Source organism: Sturnus vulgaris, chromosome 2 (assembly GCF_052056855.1).
Source record: "Sturnus vulgaris isolate bStuVul1 chromosome 2, bStuVul1.hap1, whole genome shotgun sequence".
Lineage (NCBI taxonomy): Eukaryota > Metazoa > Chordata > Aves > Passeriformes > Sturnidae > Sturnus > Sturnus vulgaris.
This window is the reverse complement of record NC_142244.1, coordinates 68,481,079-68,500,781: the sequence shown is the minus strand read 5'-3', so window position 1 is coordinate 68,500,781 and position 19,703 is coordinate 68,481,079. Positions and strand designations below refer to the sequence as shown.

The window sequence follows — 19,703 nt, the reverse complement described above, 5'->3', positions numbered from 1 at the left end:
ATCTAAGGAAAGATATACTTGCACCATGATAGCTGTATTTTTCTATCAAGACTGTATTATATTGACATATTTTTATTGCTAAATATTTTTAAAGATATACCTAAAATAATTTACGTTTCCTATTGATATTAATAAAAGCAGTGCATGGTTACAAATAAATTCCCTTCTGAAAACAAGGAAAACTACTAGCTTTATTTCTGTGAGTCTCCTGCACTGTTACTATCTATGACTAAATAATAAAAACACTGCAAACGGTGGATAAAGTAAAAAAAAATCCAAATTTTACTTCATGTTATTTTATCTATCTTCTGCTATAATTCAAGAGAATTATTTTATTTTTCATAGAAAGTATTGATGGAAAATATAATTTATACTTGTGTAATATGCCCTTATCTATGATAAAGTATGCAATCTGAGTTATTAAAAATGTTGTCTTTCAGGAGTCATCTCTAGAGATATTCTAGCTGTGTTATCTTGCTCACGATACTTAGTCACTAGTCAGTTATAAATAGCAGATATTAAAAAATTAACGTGAAGTTAACTAGAATTGTATGTATATTTTTTCTAGCACCTTTCACTAGATGCTTTTAATTATTACAGCATACACATTACATATATTTTCCTGACTAAAAGAGAAGAAATGTTATTTGAAAGTGTTTTCACCATGAATAGCTAATACTGCAGAAAGAAGCTCCTGAGCTGCAACCCTCTGGAAAACAGGAGTTTTGATTAGGAGGACTTCCTAATGTGCATGCTCTGATCTTCTGGTTTCCCCTTTTCACTCAGTGTGGGCAATTGTTGGAAACAGGATATGATCTTCTAGGTAGACTGTCAAACTAATTAGCAAGGTCATTTTGATGTCACATAAAAATGTACAGCCGACTAAATTCTGTTAGATGGAACACACACTTATAGATGCAGTTAGAAAGAGAAGGAGCTTCTATACACCTTCCCCTCCACCCCTTTCAAAATAGGCAACACATTATCTGCATAATTTAAAAATAGTGATGAGTAATACTGGTTTGAAGACTGAGTTGAGGTTTGATATATGTTTAGTTTCTGTAAGATCATGAGGCTGCCTTTATGGTGTTCTCAGATCAGAGAATGGGAAGAAGCTCATATATCAACTTAGCCTTGTGTTTGGGACAGTTCTAAAGTATTTGTCAGTGAAAAATACCAAAACAAGTACAATAAAGTAAACAAATCAGAATGATCTATAAAATCTCCAGGGAATAAAATGTCCATTTTTGACATTACATTGAAATAAAAATTAAGAGAGACACCAAGAAGAATGGCCTGCCATGCTTAAAGCCAGGCTTCAGATAGAGCCATACTGTATAAAAAACAAATCTGGAACCTGAGCATGTTCACTGCAATTATCATTATCCAGCGTCTATAACATCTGACCTTCCCTAAAGAGAAATATTTTCTTTTTGTTAATGTCCCATGTTGCACTGCATTTCCCATTGTCATTGGCAGCATATTGATTTAATATCAGGTTAGAGGATTAGCCATAGCACATACAAGTTGGACATACTGCATTTTGTATAATCTTCTACAGCTGATCCACTGGGAGAATTAATAGAATTTCATGCAACCCTGAAATTGCTATTCCTGTTCCAGGGGGCACTGATGATTTTTTAGATGCTGTACTTTTTTAGTTTTTCTCAGCCACTTCTGCACTGAATAAAGGGAGATATTGAATGTTTCCAGTATTTTTGCATTAGTGCTGTCATTGGCAGCAACAGCACTTTTGATATGCATCAGTTTGGCTCTAGTGCAGATTTTTTTTCACATTGGATGCCTACTGATGTGCACTGATTTAACTTCTAAAAATGAAACTTAATTTTGTGTAGCTTATAAGTAGTCCCTAGTGGATTTTGGCTCCAAAAAGCTAATATTTTTCAGACATAATCAGCAGCAATAGGTAATGTATTACCATTAGCTATGTTAGCAAGTATAAAAAAAGGAAAGACTGGGGGAGGAAGTATGATGCAGAAATTCAATAGAAAATGTAATAATCTTTTAGCAGCTTCATACTTTGCAGCAATTCTTAATATAAAATTACACACATCAGTGTTACACTCTAGTGTTATTCTCCATGTTTATTCATAATGATTGTTTCATATTTAAAGAACACCAAAATATTGTGTTTTCTCAGCCAAGGACAATAATAGTTTAATAGTAATTTATTTCAAACTGCTACTGATAATACAACCAATCAACACATTAAGTGATGCCAACATTGGCATCTTGCTAAATAATCTCTAGGCTTTGCACCGAGAGTACATCTTTCAAAGATAAGTCAACAAGAGCAATCAGAGCAGAAAATTAGAATTTGGTATCTTAGAATTAAAATACAGCTAAACTAAAGTTTTAATTGGGGTGATCTAAAAGGGCACTTGATGTAATGATCTCTTTCATTTGTTACTAATTGTTTGTTCCTGATGAAGAAGAAACATGTACATGAATGTAGTTGAATTGAGTAAAGATGGCAGTTGCTTTAGCAGCTTGATTTTATTGCTAAACAAGATGGATTTTAAGAATTTAGGAAAACAGTGTTTGCAGATTTAAACTTACTAGACAATGCACTTTTCATCAACAAATACTTTTCATGTAATTTTTCTTGATCTGTTTCATTTACGATATCAATGACTTGCATGTTGCAGTAAGTGAGGAATAGGAAATTAAAGCACTCTAGAGTGCAAAACCCAGAAGCAGGTATTGATAAACACCTCCTGCTTCAGTTTCTTACTAATTCAAATGCACCAAATATAGGAGAATATGGCCATGGAAAAGGAAGAGAATTCAAATTATTATTAAATTCTAAAACATAGATTGTAAACACTTTCCAAATATTTCAAATTGTATTTTGCTTTGCATATGTATGTAGAGCTTTATAGGTAGATTTGTTTTTCTCTAATAATCATCCGGGTTTAACATTCAATCCAAAATACTTTTGTGATTTAGCTATTTTACAACAGCAAAAGAAAACTGCTAAAACTTGTGAGGACATTTGTTGTGTTAACATTGTTACCATATTTCCAAACATGGTTTTGTTCTTATTTAGGGTGTACCGTTTTGCTGACCATCTGGGCTTTGCAGTCAGAAGGTGTTGAATTCTTTTAGCTTGTGTGGACTTCAATAGATTGAAGTGTAACAGAGCTGCAGAGCATTAAGCTCTGAACAAAATAAGATTTGAGGCAATGATTTAAGAATATGAGGAGTACTGAAAATAACAGTCTCTGAAAACAGAACTAAAAGAGGTTTTAAGGACACAAACTTTACAGCAATCATTGACACTGGGAAGACCAGTGGGATAAATGTGAAGACTCACAAAACACAAAAATATTTTTTCTGTTTCTGAAGTGTCATTATACTTGCTTCATTTTCCATTCTTCTTTGGGAGATTTTTTTTCACAAAAAATTGTGTAAAAACATGCAACTCAGAATCCAATTTAGGAAATGTTGCTGAGGGGTGAGGAAGCTTATTTGGGAGAGGGGCATCGTGGTTTTATGTCTGTAGTGCTCAAGCCAGGTCTTGAGTGTGAACCTTATATCTGTTAGCTGAATGTTTCCCTACCAGATTCATTGGGGAGCACTGTTCTGTCTCTCTAGTTGGCATTGTTTTGCTTTATATCAGTAATTAAATCTCTGTTGGGTCAAATTATCTCTGTGGTATCTCAAGAGTCTTACCTAGGATATGAGAGAGTTAGTTTCAAATCCATGGAGGTTCATATATGAATATCCATGCTTAATTATCTACTTTATTTTGATAGCTTTAGTAGGAGAGATTTGGGTGTAGACCCAAGAGCCTGATGGCCAGGCTTTTGGGAAAGGGAAAAGGATATTTGCATGTTCATTTATTTAAATTCCATTTCTTCTTATATTTTGATGCCCTGTCTCAGTGTCCTAACTATCTAGTTAATATTATTAATAGTACACAGTTAGCTGTGCCAGGATCATACGATTTCCTTGCAAAAGGAGAAGGAATGTTGAAGTTGGAATTCTCAAAAGAAGATTAAAATAATCTGAATTATTATTTCCTGATACACTAACAAAAGAAAGAAAGGTAGAGTTTGTATCAGCCATCTCAGGTCAAGAAATCAAGAGATAATTGTGTTTCATTTTTCTGCTGTGAGATAATAATCATACAAATCAAGGAGCAGACTTGTTAAAACAGAATGTCTTCCTGCTGTGAACTGCCCTTTCCTTACTATCCCAATATACCTGTAGTTGGTGTAACCTTAATGATATATGTAAATATTTGAAATTAATAGTAATTAACTAGGATGAGGAACAAAATGGGAAGACTTAAAAGAGACTTTCTCCTTTAGCTAATTTCCAATGGCTTGAGTAGGACTAGAGATTGAATTCTGTATGTGATGTGACTATGGGATTGCCAATTTTTCTTAACAGAAGTAAACCTATTCCTGTATATTTTTCACATAAGTTATATGCACTGTCAGAGGTGAGTTTGCATTTTCTAAGAAAACCTGACTCCCATCTTTTTACAGATTTTTGTCCACCTGTTGAAAAGTTAATTCCAGTTAAAAATTGCTGTTGATTAGAGGTAACTTTGATCCTGTGACAGAATTATTTTACTTCTAAAATATCACATCACTATCAAGGAAAAATAACAGTAATTAGTTATTATGTCAATTGTTCTAACATTCTCCAAATACGTAACTTTACCTCTGAACAGGGTCTACTAAAGGTTGCTATAGACAATGCCAGAGCTCAAGAGAAACAGGTCCAACTGGAAAAAACAGAGCTGAAGATGGAACTCTTCAGGGAACGAGAACTGAGGGAAACACTTGAAAAACAGTTGGCTGTGGAGCAGAAGAACAGAGGTATCTTGATTAAGCAGACATAAACACCTTTTAATTTATTTCCTTAGGAAACTATTTTCTATCAAACACCTGTGTTTTATCAAAATTTTACCTCCCTTAAATCATGTTAGGTCTCAACTGACTGCAATGAAGGATGTTTTATAACCTGCCTAATTTTGTATAGGATCGTCATGAGACTTGGAGCAAGAGCCCTCCTTTTTCTCAACAATTTTCTTGAATATTGTTACATCAGTAATACAAAAGCAATTATAAATACCTTACATGGTGTAACTGACCTTTGCAGGTTGTGATCATTAGGAAAAGGGATGATTACTTAACGCAAAGACAATTATTTATCAAATTTAAGAATCTGCAAGTTTTTAGGAGCTCTGCTCTGTTCTTATAGTGAATATTTAGGCAAATCGTATGGAATAAATATAAAGATAATGATAATATATGAGCTCTTTATAATGCATAGTAGATAAAATACATATTTGTAGAAGTAAGAATGAAGGTTCTTGATGAAGCAGAAGCAGTAGGAGCATTTGTAGGATTGACATCAGCCCATTGTAAAGCCTGTACATGTTAGAGATTTTAAAATAATTACATTGATAGTGAAGGTGAGGCAGTTTGGAGTGATTTGCATTAACTATTTGCATTACAAGCATGTATCTATCTTTCTTTATGCATTCATTTCTCTGTCTCTGTATGTCTCACCCTTTAATAGTGCCTGATTACTTTGCAAGGACAGTTAACCTCTGGGACTCCCTTGCTGTTTAACTCAGACCATGACAAGTCAGATGTGTATTTTTGTGGGCTAGAGTTACAAGTTTCTTCTTGTCCAATTTAATTTTCTGGTAACCACCTAAACAGAGAATCCCAAGAACAATTGGATTCACAACCAATGTCATTATGCCGTAAACTAACATGCTAGCAGTAAGTACACAATGTAATCTTGTTTCATGCCTTGACCCATTAAAGGGTAGGACTATCACATCATTAATTACCCTTTTTTTAACTTCTGAGAATATATTTTGAGAGACAATTGCTGTTAATAATTATCACACCTGTGCAATGAATCATCCCTTATTCCACAACTGGTCCATTCCGCTTAATACAATTATATTATTTGCACTTTTAAAGTAATTTGGTAAAAGAGTAAAGTAATTTGGTTAGTCTTCACATATTTCTCACACCTGTTCAAATGTATGTTCCTTTTTAGAGTTGTACAATCACATGCAAAACCGAAAAAGTTTGGGGGGGAATCCATCTGACTTTGCTTTAGTTTCACCATCTACAAATTAAGTGTCTCATTTTAATGAGTAGAATTTGCTTTCTGGACAATAAAAAAGGAAACGTGTATAACATGTTCTCAGGTAGGTAGAGTCAATTGCACTGTGAAGTCTTCTTTGTCTTTCCTTTAAATCCAGAGGTCACATGGTTGACTAGGCTGTGCTGGACCTATCATGTTTTGAAAAGATAAAATTAAACAAAATGAATTTCACTTAACATTGTATGTCAGAAAAAAACATGGGAGAGTCCCTTATTTTGTTCAGGTTACTGAAATAATTGGCAATATTATTTTCAGCATGATGCATTACCTGCTTTTGTGTATGCATTCCTCTAATGACGATCTTGCACTGGGAAAACAGTAAGACCAAAGAGGAATGGATTTGAACAGTTAATGGTGGTGTGCAGCAAACCAAATATAATGAGGATGACTATCTCTGCTAGTGGATACTTCTGTATAAAAGAAAGAAAAGTATAGATTATTCTTTCAAATAAACAGATCGAAGTAAGAGAGAAAAAATAAGACCAGGTTGTAATTATTGTGAAAATTTATTCTTCAGTTAAAGGCAGAAAAATGTGTGGGAGCCTTTGGAGCCTTTATCTACTATTAGTTTTTTAGAGGGTGAGTGTCATGTTGTAAAGAGAGTTTCACATGTCTTAATGGAAGCATGAGCATGAAGGGAGAAATGTACCAGATTCCCTGCTAGGTGAAGAGATATCATATGAAAATACTGAAAAACACTTAAAAGCTACAGCATAGAAGCACAAGCCACTGCATGACATGCAGGTCAAACCCTTTATTTGAAGGGGATCTTCAGCATTAGGCAAAATCTATCTATTTTTTGCTATAGATTAATATTTTTTCCTTTTTAAATGGAGCGTTGGATTCACGGCTGCTGCTGTATGTTCTACAGAGCTGCTTATTTTCTGTACTGTTTCCTTCCTTCTTTTTAAATTTTCCAATTAGTGATTCCTAAGGCTGTAGGATGTGTCTCATCAACTGGTGAAAGTAGGATAATATCTCTTCTGTGAGCAGCTACACAGTAAGGGTTTGCTAATTCTGGCTCTGACTGCTGTAGTCACATCTACAATGTGTCAGCCATGATGACATTTTAATTCAGAAAGCAACATATGTTTCCTTCTCATTTATTGCAATCACTTTCAAAGTACTTATAATGAAAACATTAAAACCATGCAATGATTCAAAATGTATTTAGTTTAGCCTTTGTATAGATGCTGGATGTTCTTTGATAGCATGAGGTAATTAGCCTGTAAAGTAGTTGGTGTTGTACAAAATGAGAAAGAACCAAAATTCCGAAGTCTTGGATGTAAATTATGTAGTTATTCTGACTACAGGATATGTGCTTATGTTAATTTTGTGCCTGAACAGTTCTGTATAGCAGCACAAAATATACAAGATCATCTAAAAGGTGGTTCTTCTTAGCATATAAATTAAAGGGTAATAACAATGACAATTCCCTTTAAAAGTTTCATTATTTGCATTTTGTGAAAGATATCACCATTACAGTCTACTGTCCCTGGGGAGTATGAACTGGTGGAAGTATATTTTTGTGTTTTCCAGCATTCATTCCTAAGCATACACCAGAGGTTACTTTGCAGTTAGATACAGGGCTAGAATGATCTTGACATGCAAACCTAACAGATCCTAGTATATGGGTTTGGTAAGGATAATTCTTTTGGTGTGTATAAATAATTCTTTAGTGACTAGTTTAGTAGATAATTTTTTAGTTAGTGTCAAAATAACAGAATCTCCTGGAGAGGATTATCCAGGAAGATCTTGGGACAAAAAGCTTTTTACGTGCACATCCATGAAAACCCCAAATGTGCTGTTTAAGAACGGTTGGGGTGTGGTGGGGGAGATAATGCCATGCTTTTCAACTTTACATGATTGCTTCAGAGGCCCACTTGGGTTTTAATGGAGTAGAAAAGGTGGTTACCCTTTTCCATCAGGAGCATAACTTGTAATATGTTCCCTTAGCTAGGGATCCTGCAAGTCTTACCTGTGTGGTTGTAAGTCACTGGTAACATAGAAAAGAAAATTGTGATGAAGTCCCATAGCGGACTTGCCATCCTTTCCCTACAGAGTTTAAGCTGAAGAGATTCAAGGGAAACATTTATTCTAAATAAGGACTTTATAGATTTATTTTCAAAATAGTCATTTCTTTACTAATATTTTCCTTCACATTTGACAAAGCATAGTAATATTTACTTGACTGGAGAATCCAGCACCATAAAGGATTTGCTGTGAGTTCTTCAAGGTTAGATGGCTGATGGTACAGGTATACCAACAGAAAGCAAGAAAGAGAAAAGGGAAAGATAAAAGGAAAATGTGGAAAATAAATAAATATTGAGAAGAGGCCAGGCACCAAGAGGTCAGATGGCTTGCAGAAAGCAGACCTTGGAGGGGATTTGGAAGTCTCAGGGCCTTTCCTCAAGAGATGAGGACCAGAGCAGCGTGGGGGCTGCCCAGGACCCAGGCAGATGAATTCCCCTCTTATGCAAGAGAAGCTGCAGGGTTGCAAGAACTCCATCACCATGTGGCTACTAACTGTGTTATGGGAAATAGAAATGGTGAAATTAATTCTGAAAAATGCCCCACCTCCAGAGACTAGGGCTTATCTATATCAGATGATTCAAAAAGTACATTCCATTGCTGGTTTCCGAGGTTTTCTGATTTGAAAATTCAGATTCTCAACTGTTCATTAAAAAAAAAAAAAAATAAGGAATTGCTTTATACCACATACAGTTTGCAATACTGTCACATACTGTCATATAGGCCAGTAGTTTTTAGAATATTCCAGGATGATTCCAACATATTTCAAGTAATCCAAATGGTTATTGTGTAATTAATCAGTTTATATGAACATTGCGGTTATAGTGTTTCTCAGAACCCTTAATAGGTCATCGTGCAGCCAAATTTCAATGCAAACTGGAGTACAATGATGTTATTTTCTTTTCACAGCAATAATTCAGAAAAGGCTAAAGAAGGAAAAGAAGGCAAAGAGGAAATTGCAGGAAGCACTTGAATTTGAGACTAAACGACGAGAGCAAGCAGAGCAAACACTGAAACAGGCAGCTTCAACAGATAGTCTCAGGGTCCTAAATGGTGAGAAGCCAATTTTTGCCTCTGTGTCATTAACTTTCTATTTAAGTGCCAAAAGAATCTTGTTATATTGCAAATTTATAACATGATGGAAAGGAAAAAAAAAGAAAATCTCTATTCTTTCCTTCATTCAAATGATACCTCTCTCTTTATTGCTTTGTTACTTTATATAGTATGCGCAAATAAACTCACTGGAGAGAATGCTCAAACTAGGACAATTTTATATTATTAGCTTGAGAAGTCAATTTTTTCTTCCTTTTTTTCTTCCCCCCCCCTTTATGCTTGAAAAATCTATTGCTCATTAATCTTCCCAGTCTAACAAAAAATTGTCCTGGCCTCCAGTCATTGTTCAACATTAAAAACACTGACAAAGGTTGATTGTATTGTAATTCAGCATTGGAGTAACAGGTTGTAAAAAGGGCTATAAGAATCAAATGAAATATGTGTCAGTCTTACCTTTCTATGTTTCCAGACTCTCTGACCCCAGAGATAGAAGCTGACCGCAGCGGGGGCAGAACAGATGCTGAAAGGACAATACAAGGTAGGAATTTGCAAAAGGCTATAAATCTAGATCTTGCTATATGAGTTTTTCCTCAGCTTTAGACTGCTATTCAAGCATGTAGCCTACCATCTGGGCCACATCAAAACAAGTTCAAACAAGGTCAAGTTCATCTTGCTTGTTTATAAGAGAGAATACATTCTGTGCTGATAGATTTTCTTTAAATTAATAGGTCATTTCTGTTTATACAGAGCAATTAAAGAAGAATAATGAATTTGAAGCAGTATTGGGCTAAATCTCAGACATGCTGAATGCAGTTTTTGTGAATATGTGTAGTTTGATTTGAGTTAATAATGTTTTTAAAGGTATATTTGAAACATCTTGAGCCTTTTAACTGTACAAATAGCTAAACCTAATGGGTAACATTCAAGACATGATGAGAATTTCATAGCTAATAATCAGTGGCAGTTACTGAAAGGTGTGTTTCAATAAGCTACTCTGAGCATTAACAATAAATAAGCTGTTTATTCCCATCTTGGATTTTTCATTTACCACATCCCATTATTTACATTTTAATAAAACAAATCTGCTGAGTAAATTTATACATGAAATACTAAAGAGAGCAATATTACTTCCTCCGTGAATCTAAATGTACATATACATTGCAAACATCAAGATATTAGTAAAGAGCAAATTTTGAAGACAGTATTTATGTTATAATATCTATTCTTATCAACAGGCTAAATCTACCTACATGAATACTAAGCAATAAAAATAGCAATTGTTTTCAATGGTAAATGAAGGTGCATTTTTCAGAGGCAAGCCTAAAAGGATTAGCTCCAGTAATCACACTCAATTGCCTTTATTTTACATTTTGAAGTCAATCTTCCTAACAGTATCATTTGACATCTTCTGTGTGTTATTTAATCATATTTCCTAACTTCCAAGGAGTTGTTACTGGAGTGCCACAAGGAGGCTCTAACAACAGAATAAAAAAGTCAGGAAGCTTTTAACGGATTGAACATGTAAACAAATCCAAAAATGCAATAAGTTCTTATGAAAGACAAGCACACATATATAAACAAAGACATTTAAAGCAAGTTATGTCTGCAAAGTCAATAACACAGAAGCTGGAATATGCCAGATTAAATGTTGCCTGTGAAGTGAATACATGTTATGAGGTCTGTTACCCCAGAATCTTGCCTTCCTTCCTGTAAAACATGTATGTTATTCAAAGCACCATTTGATATAATTAATTTGGTAAGAATTCATCCACTATTTCATTTTTTTTAATAATCCAGATTTTTTTACCTCTTTTGATGCTAAAACAGACGTCTAATTTCTTGGGGCGCCCTGCAGCTGCACCAGTCACTGCAGTACTTGCACTCATTGCAAACATTAATTGCTACATCTTCAGAGCATTCTTGCAAGGAAGTGAAATTTGGAGTATTCCAATTTGATAGCTGGGAAACAGAGTCAAATACATTTTAAGACGACATTTTGCTTCACTGTCAAGTATCAAGGACGTAATTTTTAGGATAATTTGCATTTTTGGCAGAAGCATTCAGATATAATCAAATCACTGTTCCTGTTGAATTCAGTCTTGCTCATAGGCTAAAGTATCAGGTTGGATATTTGTAATATAAACAACACAAATTTGAAAGCATGTTTTCTAAAGATTTTATCCCAAATTATATAGGGACAGCACTTTGGTTTTTGAACAATGATTCTGCATTCTTTCCCAGCTATCCTCTGCTCCTTTCATATATTTCCATTTTTTGCAATAAGTGAAATCAAGGATTTACATGAGATATTCTCAGTAATGACTTTTCCTGGATTCATCTGTCCAAGGTGATGCACATTAAAAACAAAACTAAAATCCACAGATGATTATTTAGTTCAAGACTGGACCATGATATTTTCTGATTGTGATACTGAATTATATTGCAAAGGCAACCTTAATTCTGACATTTCCTATATCTACTTTGCATTCTCAACAGAGTAGAGAGGGTTTTTAAGAAAAAGGAAAGAAGAAGCAAGAAATACAGTTTTCATTATTTGCAGTTTAATGTATTCAGCTCAATCATCATACAGCAGTTCAGAACTTTTTGATCTACTGCAATACAACAGTATTACACAAATGTAATTGTAGGAACATATTGTCAATGTAAATAAGTCATTATAGGGTGACAGGCTTCAGAAATAGTTCAAGAAACAGTTAACAGCAGGCAAGTCATGCCAAATATCAAATATCTTTGTGTTCATTTCTAATATTGGAAGGAAGACTTCCTTTCACCATAAACTCCCTTTTCTCTGTGTCCCCCTTGCTATGTATCCCTGTGTCTGTCCCAGTTCCTTCTTCTTTCTTCCTCCTCCCTCCAATCCCACCTTTTGTCATTTGCTAATCTGACTTTTTTCCTTGTGCTACATTACATTGCTCTTCTTTTTTCCCAACTTCACATTCTTCCAGCATTCTCTTCTGAGCTTAGTTTCATGCTACCCTGATTATTTCCTTAATTACAAGCTCGTTCTCTCTCTGTGACCCCCAGCCCCTGACTCTGTCTGACCCTTCCTGTTGCCTCCTGGCCATACCCAATCATTTCAAGACATTCCCTGTTACTAGCCTTCCCTGTTGCAATCCACATCTCCATCTGTAGTGTCTGCTTCCCCCGTCTCCCTGGTCAGGCTCACTCTCCCTGCTGGTTTCAGTACATTTCTGTTTCTTTTTGTGTACCTGCCTGGATATCAGGGAAGGAAGCACTCAGAGCATTCTGTTCCAATTTCTGTATTTAGCATGACAATTGTAGGCAGGAGTGAGGAGAAAGAATTGCAGGGAAAGAACCTCTTTATTCCTGCAGCACTGGAGTAAAGCATGCTCAGTACAGATGAGACCCTTTGCCTGTAAAACTCTACTTTCCAACGGTTGAAACATTTTCCAGTATTTTCTTGGATTTTGTTTGGGGCAACAAAGACCATATTGTCACAATTGTACAAGATTTCAATTGTGTCCTTACATTTTATTTGTAAATGATATTTTGTATACTTTGGTATGCACTATAGAAGAAATATCATATACAAATATTAATTATATTATTCTATATACAATATATTCCATAATTTAAAAAATGATACGACCTCTTGCATCTTTCAGATTCTGGGGAATAATACGTAGTAGGGAAATACTTTCTTACTCCTCTCAAAAATATATCTGTGTCTCAGTATCTAAGCACGCCTGGGGTAATAGTCTTTTTATCCACAATCATTTTTCAATTTACTGTGTTGAGCATGCTATGTAGTTCTATAACTGACAAACAAAGGTAGAAAAGCAGCAGTGCTCTGTAGGGAAGTGATATAATTGAAATACAAAGTGTAATTTCAGCATTTAAGAAAATATTATGCAAGAAAATATTAATTGAAACTAAAGATTTTGTTTACTATTTATTATAAGTAAATGGATACTTGTCAACTTGAAGTTATAGCTAATGTTGCTATTTTTAAGTATCACTTTGAAGACTAAGAAATAGGACTAATTTAAGCATAGAAGATAATTGCATTTGTCAATAAGGGGGTATGTTCTGTTCTATTTTTTCATCGTGTAGCACTCATTTAGATTCACTTTTAGTGCATGTGAAGTCTTTTGTAAAATGGGAGCAATAATAAAAGGGAATTTGAATACAAGACTATAAAAAGAAGCAATGCAGGGTATTTTAGGGTTGTGTTTGAGTTTTTTAAATACTGAGTAGATAACAGTTTGCTGCAATATCCATAAAATGTTAACAAATAATCATAATAAATAACTCAAATTTGGGTCTCAGATGTACTTTTGTATTTTTTTGAGTGATAGAAAGAGATACTAAGCTATTAGGAACTGGTGAAGACACTGGTTTTAAATGTTTTCTTTGCTTCTGTTTTAAATAATAATAAAGCAGATTATCCTCTTCTCCATACATATTGTAGGTTCACTAGATGCCTATGCCTAGCTCCCAATCCGGTTTCCCAAGACCCCCTCATCCCACACAAAAAGGTACCATACAAAGATAATGTTTGACTTTTATATACTGTTTTGTTAACAGACCTCTTACTAAGCACTAGATCAATGACATTTACTGCTGCATTTACTTTCTTATTTCCATTGATATTTTTCTTTTCCATCTGGTTGCTTACCATGTATTTGCCTGCCTACATTATTATGTTTTCTTTTCCTCTATATAGCCCATATTCCAAATTTTCTATATCCCAGTAGTTTCCCTCCCAAGTCCTGTACCTTCATTTTCATTCTATTTAAACACCAATCACTTTACACATTATCTAAAGTCTCTAAAAGACTGCACCATCTTCACCATTGACCACGCTTTCCTTGTCATTTTCCTGTCATGTGTTCCTTTTCCCAAATTGCTCACAAGTGGTTTTATACTTTTGTCCCAAAGCTATCCTGGTAAGAAGAGGAAGATTAATCAATTTTTCCCTCTTTATGCTGCTATTTTTTCCATTTTTTATTTTATTTTTCCATTTATTTTAAATTTACTAGCAATTGCCTCAGCTTGTGCCTTTTCTGCTTTCTTCCAAATTATTTCCAACTTCTGCATGCCATCATGCTCCTGAAATCAGCTCCATCATTTTCTCCTAAGTCTTCTTACCCTGCTCAGTTCCCCAGTTCTCAGATCTATGTGTATTTTTCCCCTAAATGTTTGTTTTTCTGTGTTCTCAAAGTTCTTCCATCCTGATCATTCTCAATCAATTTTTTTCCTCAGCTATGCATTCTCCTGTAGCAGAAAATTTATCCTCCCTGTCCATTGGTTAAATTTTCATACCTCAGTTCCTTATTCTGCTGCAAATATAATTATTTTCTTCTAGCACATTATCAGCTTTTTTCCAGATGTGTCTGTTATCTACTCTCCCTGTCCTTTAGCACAATGAACTCACCCTTTCTAAGCCCTTTCCCACTGACGTCTTCCTTTTCTTTAGTTCTCCACCCCTTCTCTAGGCTCGAATTAAAAATTCAGTTAAGTGTAATGCTAAGTGGATTCATATTATACCTTCCTGGTGTAAGAAAAAGACCCACTCAGCTACCATGCACACAAAACCTTCCAGGGCCATCTGTCTTTTTCCCCAAGGAAAGGACAAGGCAGGAAATAGAGATGTTGAACAGATCCAGAAATAGAGAAAGAAAATAACAGCAATTCAGCACACTGACTGCATGGTCCTGTATGAAGTTCCTTGTAGAGCCTTTGAAGGCTACTGAACAAGAGCAAGAAGGGAATTATGGTTTAAATTTTCCCATTGCAAGTGTGCATTTTGCTGCCCAAATATTAGGGAAAAGCTGCCCTGCAGTTGTCCTCCACATTAATAAAAACTGCTTATATACAGCTTTAGTCAATTACCCTGAAACCTAACCTAAATTGTTTCTGCATTAGTTTGAAACTTGTTTAATCTATATTTCAACAAGCAAAATCCACATAATAATCTCAGCAACTGATAGTCCTTGATTCTTTCTTGTATTTGTGTTTGAAAGATGGGTATCAGAAGGACTTCCACAATGAAAAGGAACTTTTGCTGGTTCTGTGAAGCTACTGCATGCAGTTCTATTTCTCATATATAAATCTTAGACGAGAGTGTGTGGAAATATGTGATGATATGTTTTATGAGATCAAAAACTTTATTGAAAAAGGCCATTATCAAGGCTGTGAAGTCAAGCATCCCAAAATTAGGAAATGGTAGAATTAAGGTTGTCTTCCTCACCTTTGTTCAACTGTCTTTGTGTATGTGTCATGATACAATCTTTAATAATATGATTAGATACTGTATTTTTCACAGTACCTTGTCTCATTCATTGCAGGGGACAAAAATATAGGTGAATAAAGGCATATCTATCCAATATTTTCTTCATCTTCAGTAGTCAATGTGTCTTCTAATGCTGTATATAATACTTGGTTTATGTATAATATTTCCATAATTAGACATCATGTTTTACAGAATAGTTGTAAAATATTGTTTAAATTTCTTTCATATATTAAATCTTAATTTTGACAATTCCTAACTGCTGAGGGCTTTGCTTCACTACTGTCCTAGGTAACCCTCTCCCAGGGCTGTCTTCTTGACAAGTAAACTACAAAGTCAGAAGTTTGACTATGCTACACCATCTGAAAACTGTATGGAATTGAATCTTAAGATTCACAGTGATAAAGCTAACCAAGCAACTGATAAATTGTAATACCATAATATGAGCAGTATAGCCTAAGGAATGACCATTTTGCTATGGCAATTTTACAGATACCTGCTGAGATAAAGACAATCTTGGGATATATGTCGTGCTCTTGGGCACAGAATCTTCCTTTCATTTTTTTTGCAACCTGTATCACATCTAACAATGTTTCCATCAAGCTTTCTTTTTCTTGGTTCTCCCTCATTTCTGGGTTTTCTATCAATCTTAATAGCAACTTTGAAATTTTCTAATTTCTTTCTTTACCCTTTTTTCCTCACACCTTTCTATGCAAGTTTCTTTTTATATCCAGTCATAATTCCAGCCCCTAAAGTTTTGACTTCTTCTGCCTAATATCCTTCTTAAGCAAGAGCCTTATGTATCCAGGTACATTCTATCCATATGCCACATGTCCAGTTACTCACCATGATTTTTCCCTCTAAGAAACCTCAGATTTCTCCCTCTAAGAAACCTCATATGACTTTACTTGATTTTCTTGCCCTGTGTTCTGTCTCCCCTCTTTCTTTCTATTCTCAACCACTGGGTTCTGTTCTTGTCTATTAATACAAATAATCCAGCCCCCCAACTTCAGTCTCGGCTATTGTCAGCCAATCATCTTTAGTGCTTTATTTCAGTGTCTTCCAGTGACCTGGTTTCTGTGTTTCTGTGTATGTGTTTAGCCAGTCTCAGTCATTCCCCCAGTCACATTTTCTGTGCTTATTCCGATCACATCAGACTTCTTGTCCTAATTTTTGTAAATCTTGAGTATTTTTATGAGTTCATGTTTGTAGACTTAGAGAAGATTACTGTTGGCTGCTAATCATAGATAGGATACATTTTCCAGTGCATGGCTACTCTCAAATTAACTAATGATTTTTTAAAATAGTTTTCAATATCCTCAAATGACAGAACATTTATTTCTTTTCTAGGGAAATCAGTGTTCTTTGCAGCACTTTTAACTAAGATGTCTTTCTATAGTCTTTTTTCATTTATTTTCCGCATATTATTGACTGTGATGACCAGTGCTAAGTACATTTCTTTTATCTGTAAAGTCATTTCAATAATTGCATCTTTCTTTTAGAGCTTCTCTCTCCTATCTCTGAATTTCTGTCTGTTCCTTTCCACATCCCCCTTTATCAAAAGCAATTCCATTTGCATCCATAGCTGCCTAGAGATGGGGTCATCCATCTGTATAATGCCATGTAAAACAATGGCCATATGTTCTCTAAAGTATTAATTGATTAAACCTAAGGAAAGCACCTGATTCTTTATGCATTTTACCAAGATTTTTCTTGCCTTTGTTGCCTTATTAAAACTCTTGGAACTGCTAAATGTCTCTCTATATATATCAACTTGTAAATTCTACATTTTTATTCAATTGACACTTGCTCATCAGTTATTCTGGTTTTATCACTACTTAGTAAGTACTATGGATTTGTTGTTACTCATTTATTATTGCATGGGACTTCTAGCAGAAAGGTGCTTGGGTTTAGTGCAGAGCCAGAATTCTCAAATGAATGTATCAGGTCATTTGCAGAATGAAAATACATTTTCATTTTCCCGTGTGACATTCCTTCTTCTCTGTCGACCCATTTCAACACTGTTTCAGCTTCCCCTCTATTATTGGTTTCTCATTTTCCTTCCACCTCTCTTTCACCTCCTCCTCTGCAGTAGTAGAAGTACTGCTTCTGAATATCCCAACTATTTCTTACTATGTCACTTCCTTGACCTGCGAGGCAATGTGTGTGAGTATGAGCTGGAGCCATGTGGCTGCTGGTTGACCAGGTGGCTGACTAGGAGGCACAACCATTCTGAGGGATCAGTGACAAGCCAGGAGATAGGCATTTTCTGCTGGACATCTTGTTGCTGCCTCTTGGCAGCTGGGCAAATCAAACAGTACATGATGCTTCTCAGCAGCTGAAGGGCCAAACAAATGGTTTTTCAAACTGTAAGAGACCCACAGCCCACCTGTTGTGCAGGCCTGCTATAAAGGTTGAACATTTCAGCAGGGAAAAGAAGTCAGGAGCTGGAAACAAAGCTGTCAGAAGCCTGGAAAGCAAAGGGATTTTTTTTTCTAGATATGTTGAATAACTGCCCAAGGAAACATCTGTTACTTAGCTAGGCTGTTTATGGAAACAAACAGCTGACTATTCTAGACCCATAGAAATATAAAAAAGGTTCTCTGAAGCAGCAATGACAAAACAGTGGTCTTGACTTGTTTGGAGATGAGCATTTCTGTGATTTTTAGGCCACTTAGCATGTTATTAGGCGAGATTAAAAAAATAAAAAACAAACAAAGCAAAACAAACCAAAACAAAAAACAACAAAAACAACAACAAAAAGTACCAAAAAGAAACAAACAAAAAAAAAACCCAAACAAAAAAAAACTCACGAGAATAACCAAACAAAGAGCCTAATCATTTCCATTTAATTTGTCAATAAAAATTCTTTTATTCAGCTTAAGAGTCAAGAAGCATTTTGAAGGTCTGCCAGGGTGAAACAACACATCTTGTGAAAATGTGACTTTCAGCAATCTGACAGATAGATTTTACATTTTTCTTTTTACCTGTCTGCTTTTCAGGTTTCTTCCTTAAGTTTTCCATTTTTAAGATTTCTAAATATCAGCAAGACAACTGGTTTCAGTCTCTACAGTTTTGGCTAGCTGCAGGCATAAGAAAAGACTGTCTCTGTAATGTGACTGTTCTCCTTTGGGTTATTCTAGCACCTCTCTAGGTAAGAGTGGTGATTTGAGGTAACAGAAACGTGGCAAAGACAGCAGAATGGAGCAGAGCCATTGTGGTGACCCACTGGGGAGTGATTCTGCTGTTTTGTTATTGATCCTTCTCTGCATGCCAGAGTTTGTCAAACAAATTGATGCATTGGTGAAAACATATGCACATGCACTGTTCAATTATAGAAGCTAAAGGGTAGCGTGTTTTCTGCATTGCTCTTCTCTCTTGTCTTTCTTATGCTCAAAAGAAAATTTCTTTTCAGACCTAGTGATGGTCTTAAGGGTGAGACATTGTTAGAATATTAGTGTCTAACCCTCAGTGACATTTAGTGGAGCTGCCTTAATAACTCCCTTTGGATAGTTCACCTGCTTCTATTTTATTTTTGTTCAGTCTTCATAAAATATTTGCTGGTTCAACACTGTTCTTATTTGCAGTAACACATAATGCTTCATTTTCCTTCTGATTAGTGCCTTAAACTTCAACTGCTTTTTGACTTCACTGTGTAACACCTTGTATTAATGTCAGGGTCATGCACTTATTATTCATGTGAACAGTGCTATTCACTTCAATGAAATTATATACATAATAATAAATAACAACATTAATCTGTGTGCAGCACCTTGAATTTCATTACTGTTGCAGAAGATATATCTCTGAAAATAGGTTCTCTTAATTTTTATACATTTTAGAAAGAGCTTGTCTCTCTATGCACACTAATTTAAATATTTTATTTTATTTCTCCTAAGCCTTACTTTACCAGCTCACAAGTTTTAAAGACGTTTGTTTTACCGATTTTTTTGGCTTAACAGACTGTCCAATATAGTTTAGCTTTTAAACCTAGATTCTATAGTAGACATTTAAAACATCTCTTGCTAGTTCATCTGTCTTTTACTGTTGATACTGGAATACTCGATGAGGAAACAAACGTTAAAGATTTATTTTGTTTCATATTTCATTGACCATGGATAAATACTGAAATTATCTTACAATGCATGGAAACCAAACAGCAATAAGTATGTTCCCTATC

At 35.0% G+C, this 19,703-nt stretch overlaps 1 protein-coding gene across 6 annotated transcripts in view; it reads left to right on the top strand.

Moving 5' to 3' along the window:
• DACH1 (dachshund family transcription factor 1) overlaps positions 1-19,703 on the top strand; it is a 353,085-nt gene that overhangs the window by 307,211 nt on the left and 26,171 nt on the right. For 4 of the 6 annotated variants that reach the window (XM_088159742.1, XM_088159745.1, XM_014870939.2 and 1 more), the window contains 3 exons: positions 4,706-4,853; positions 9,106-9,249; positions 9,719-9,787. In XM_088159742.1, the coding sequence (XP_088015868.1) occupies positions 4,706-4,853; positions 9,106-9,249; positions 9,719-9,787 (361 nt within the window). Of the gene's footprint in view, positions 1-4,705; positions 4,854-9,105; positions 9,250-9,718; positions 9,788-13,702; positions 13,770-19,703 lie in introns of all 6 variants that reach the window. The other 2 variants (XM_088159743.1, XM_014870941.2) reach the window with 1 other exon arrangement.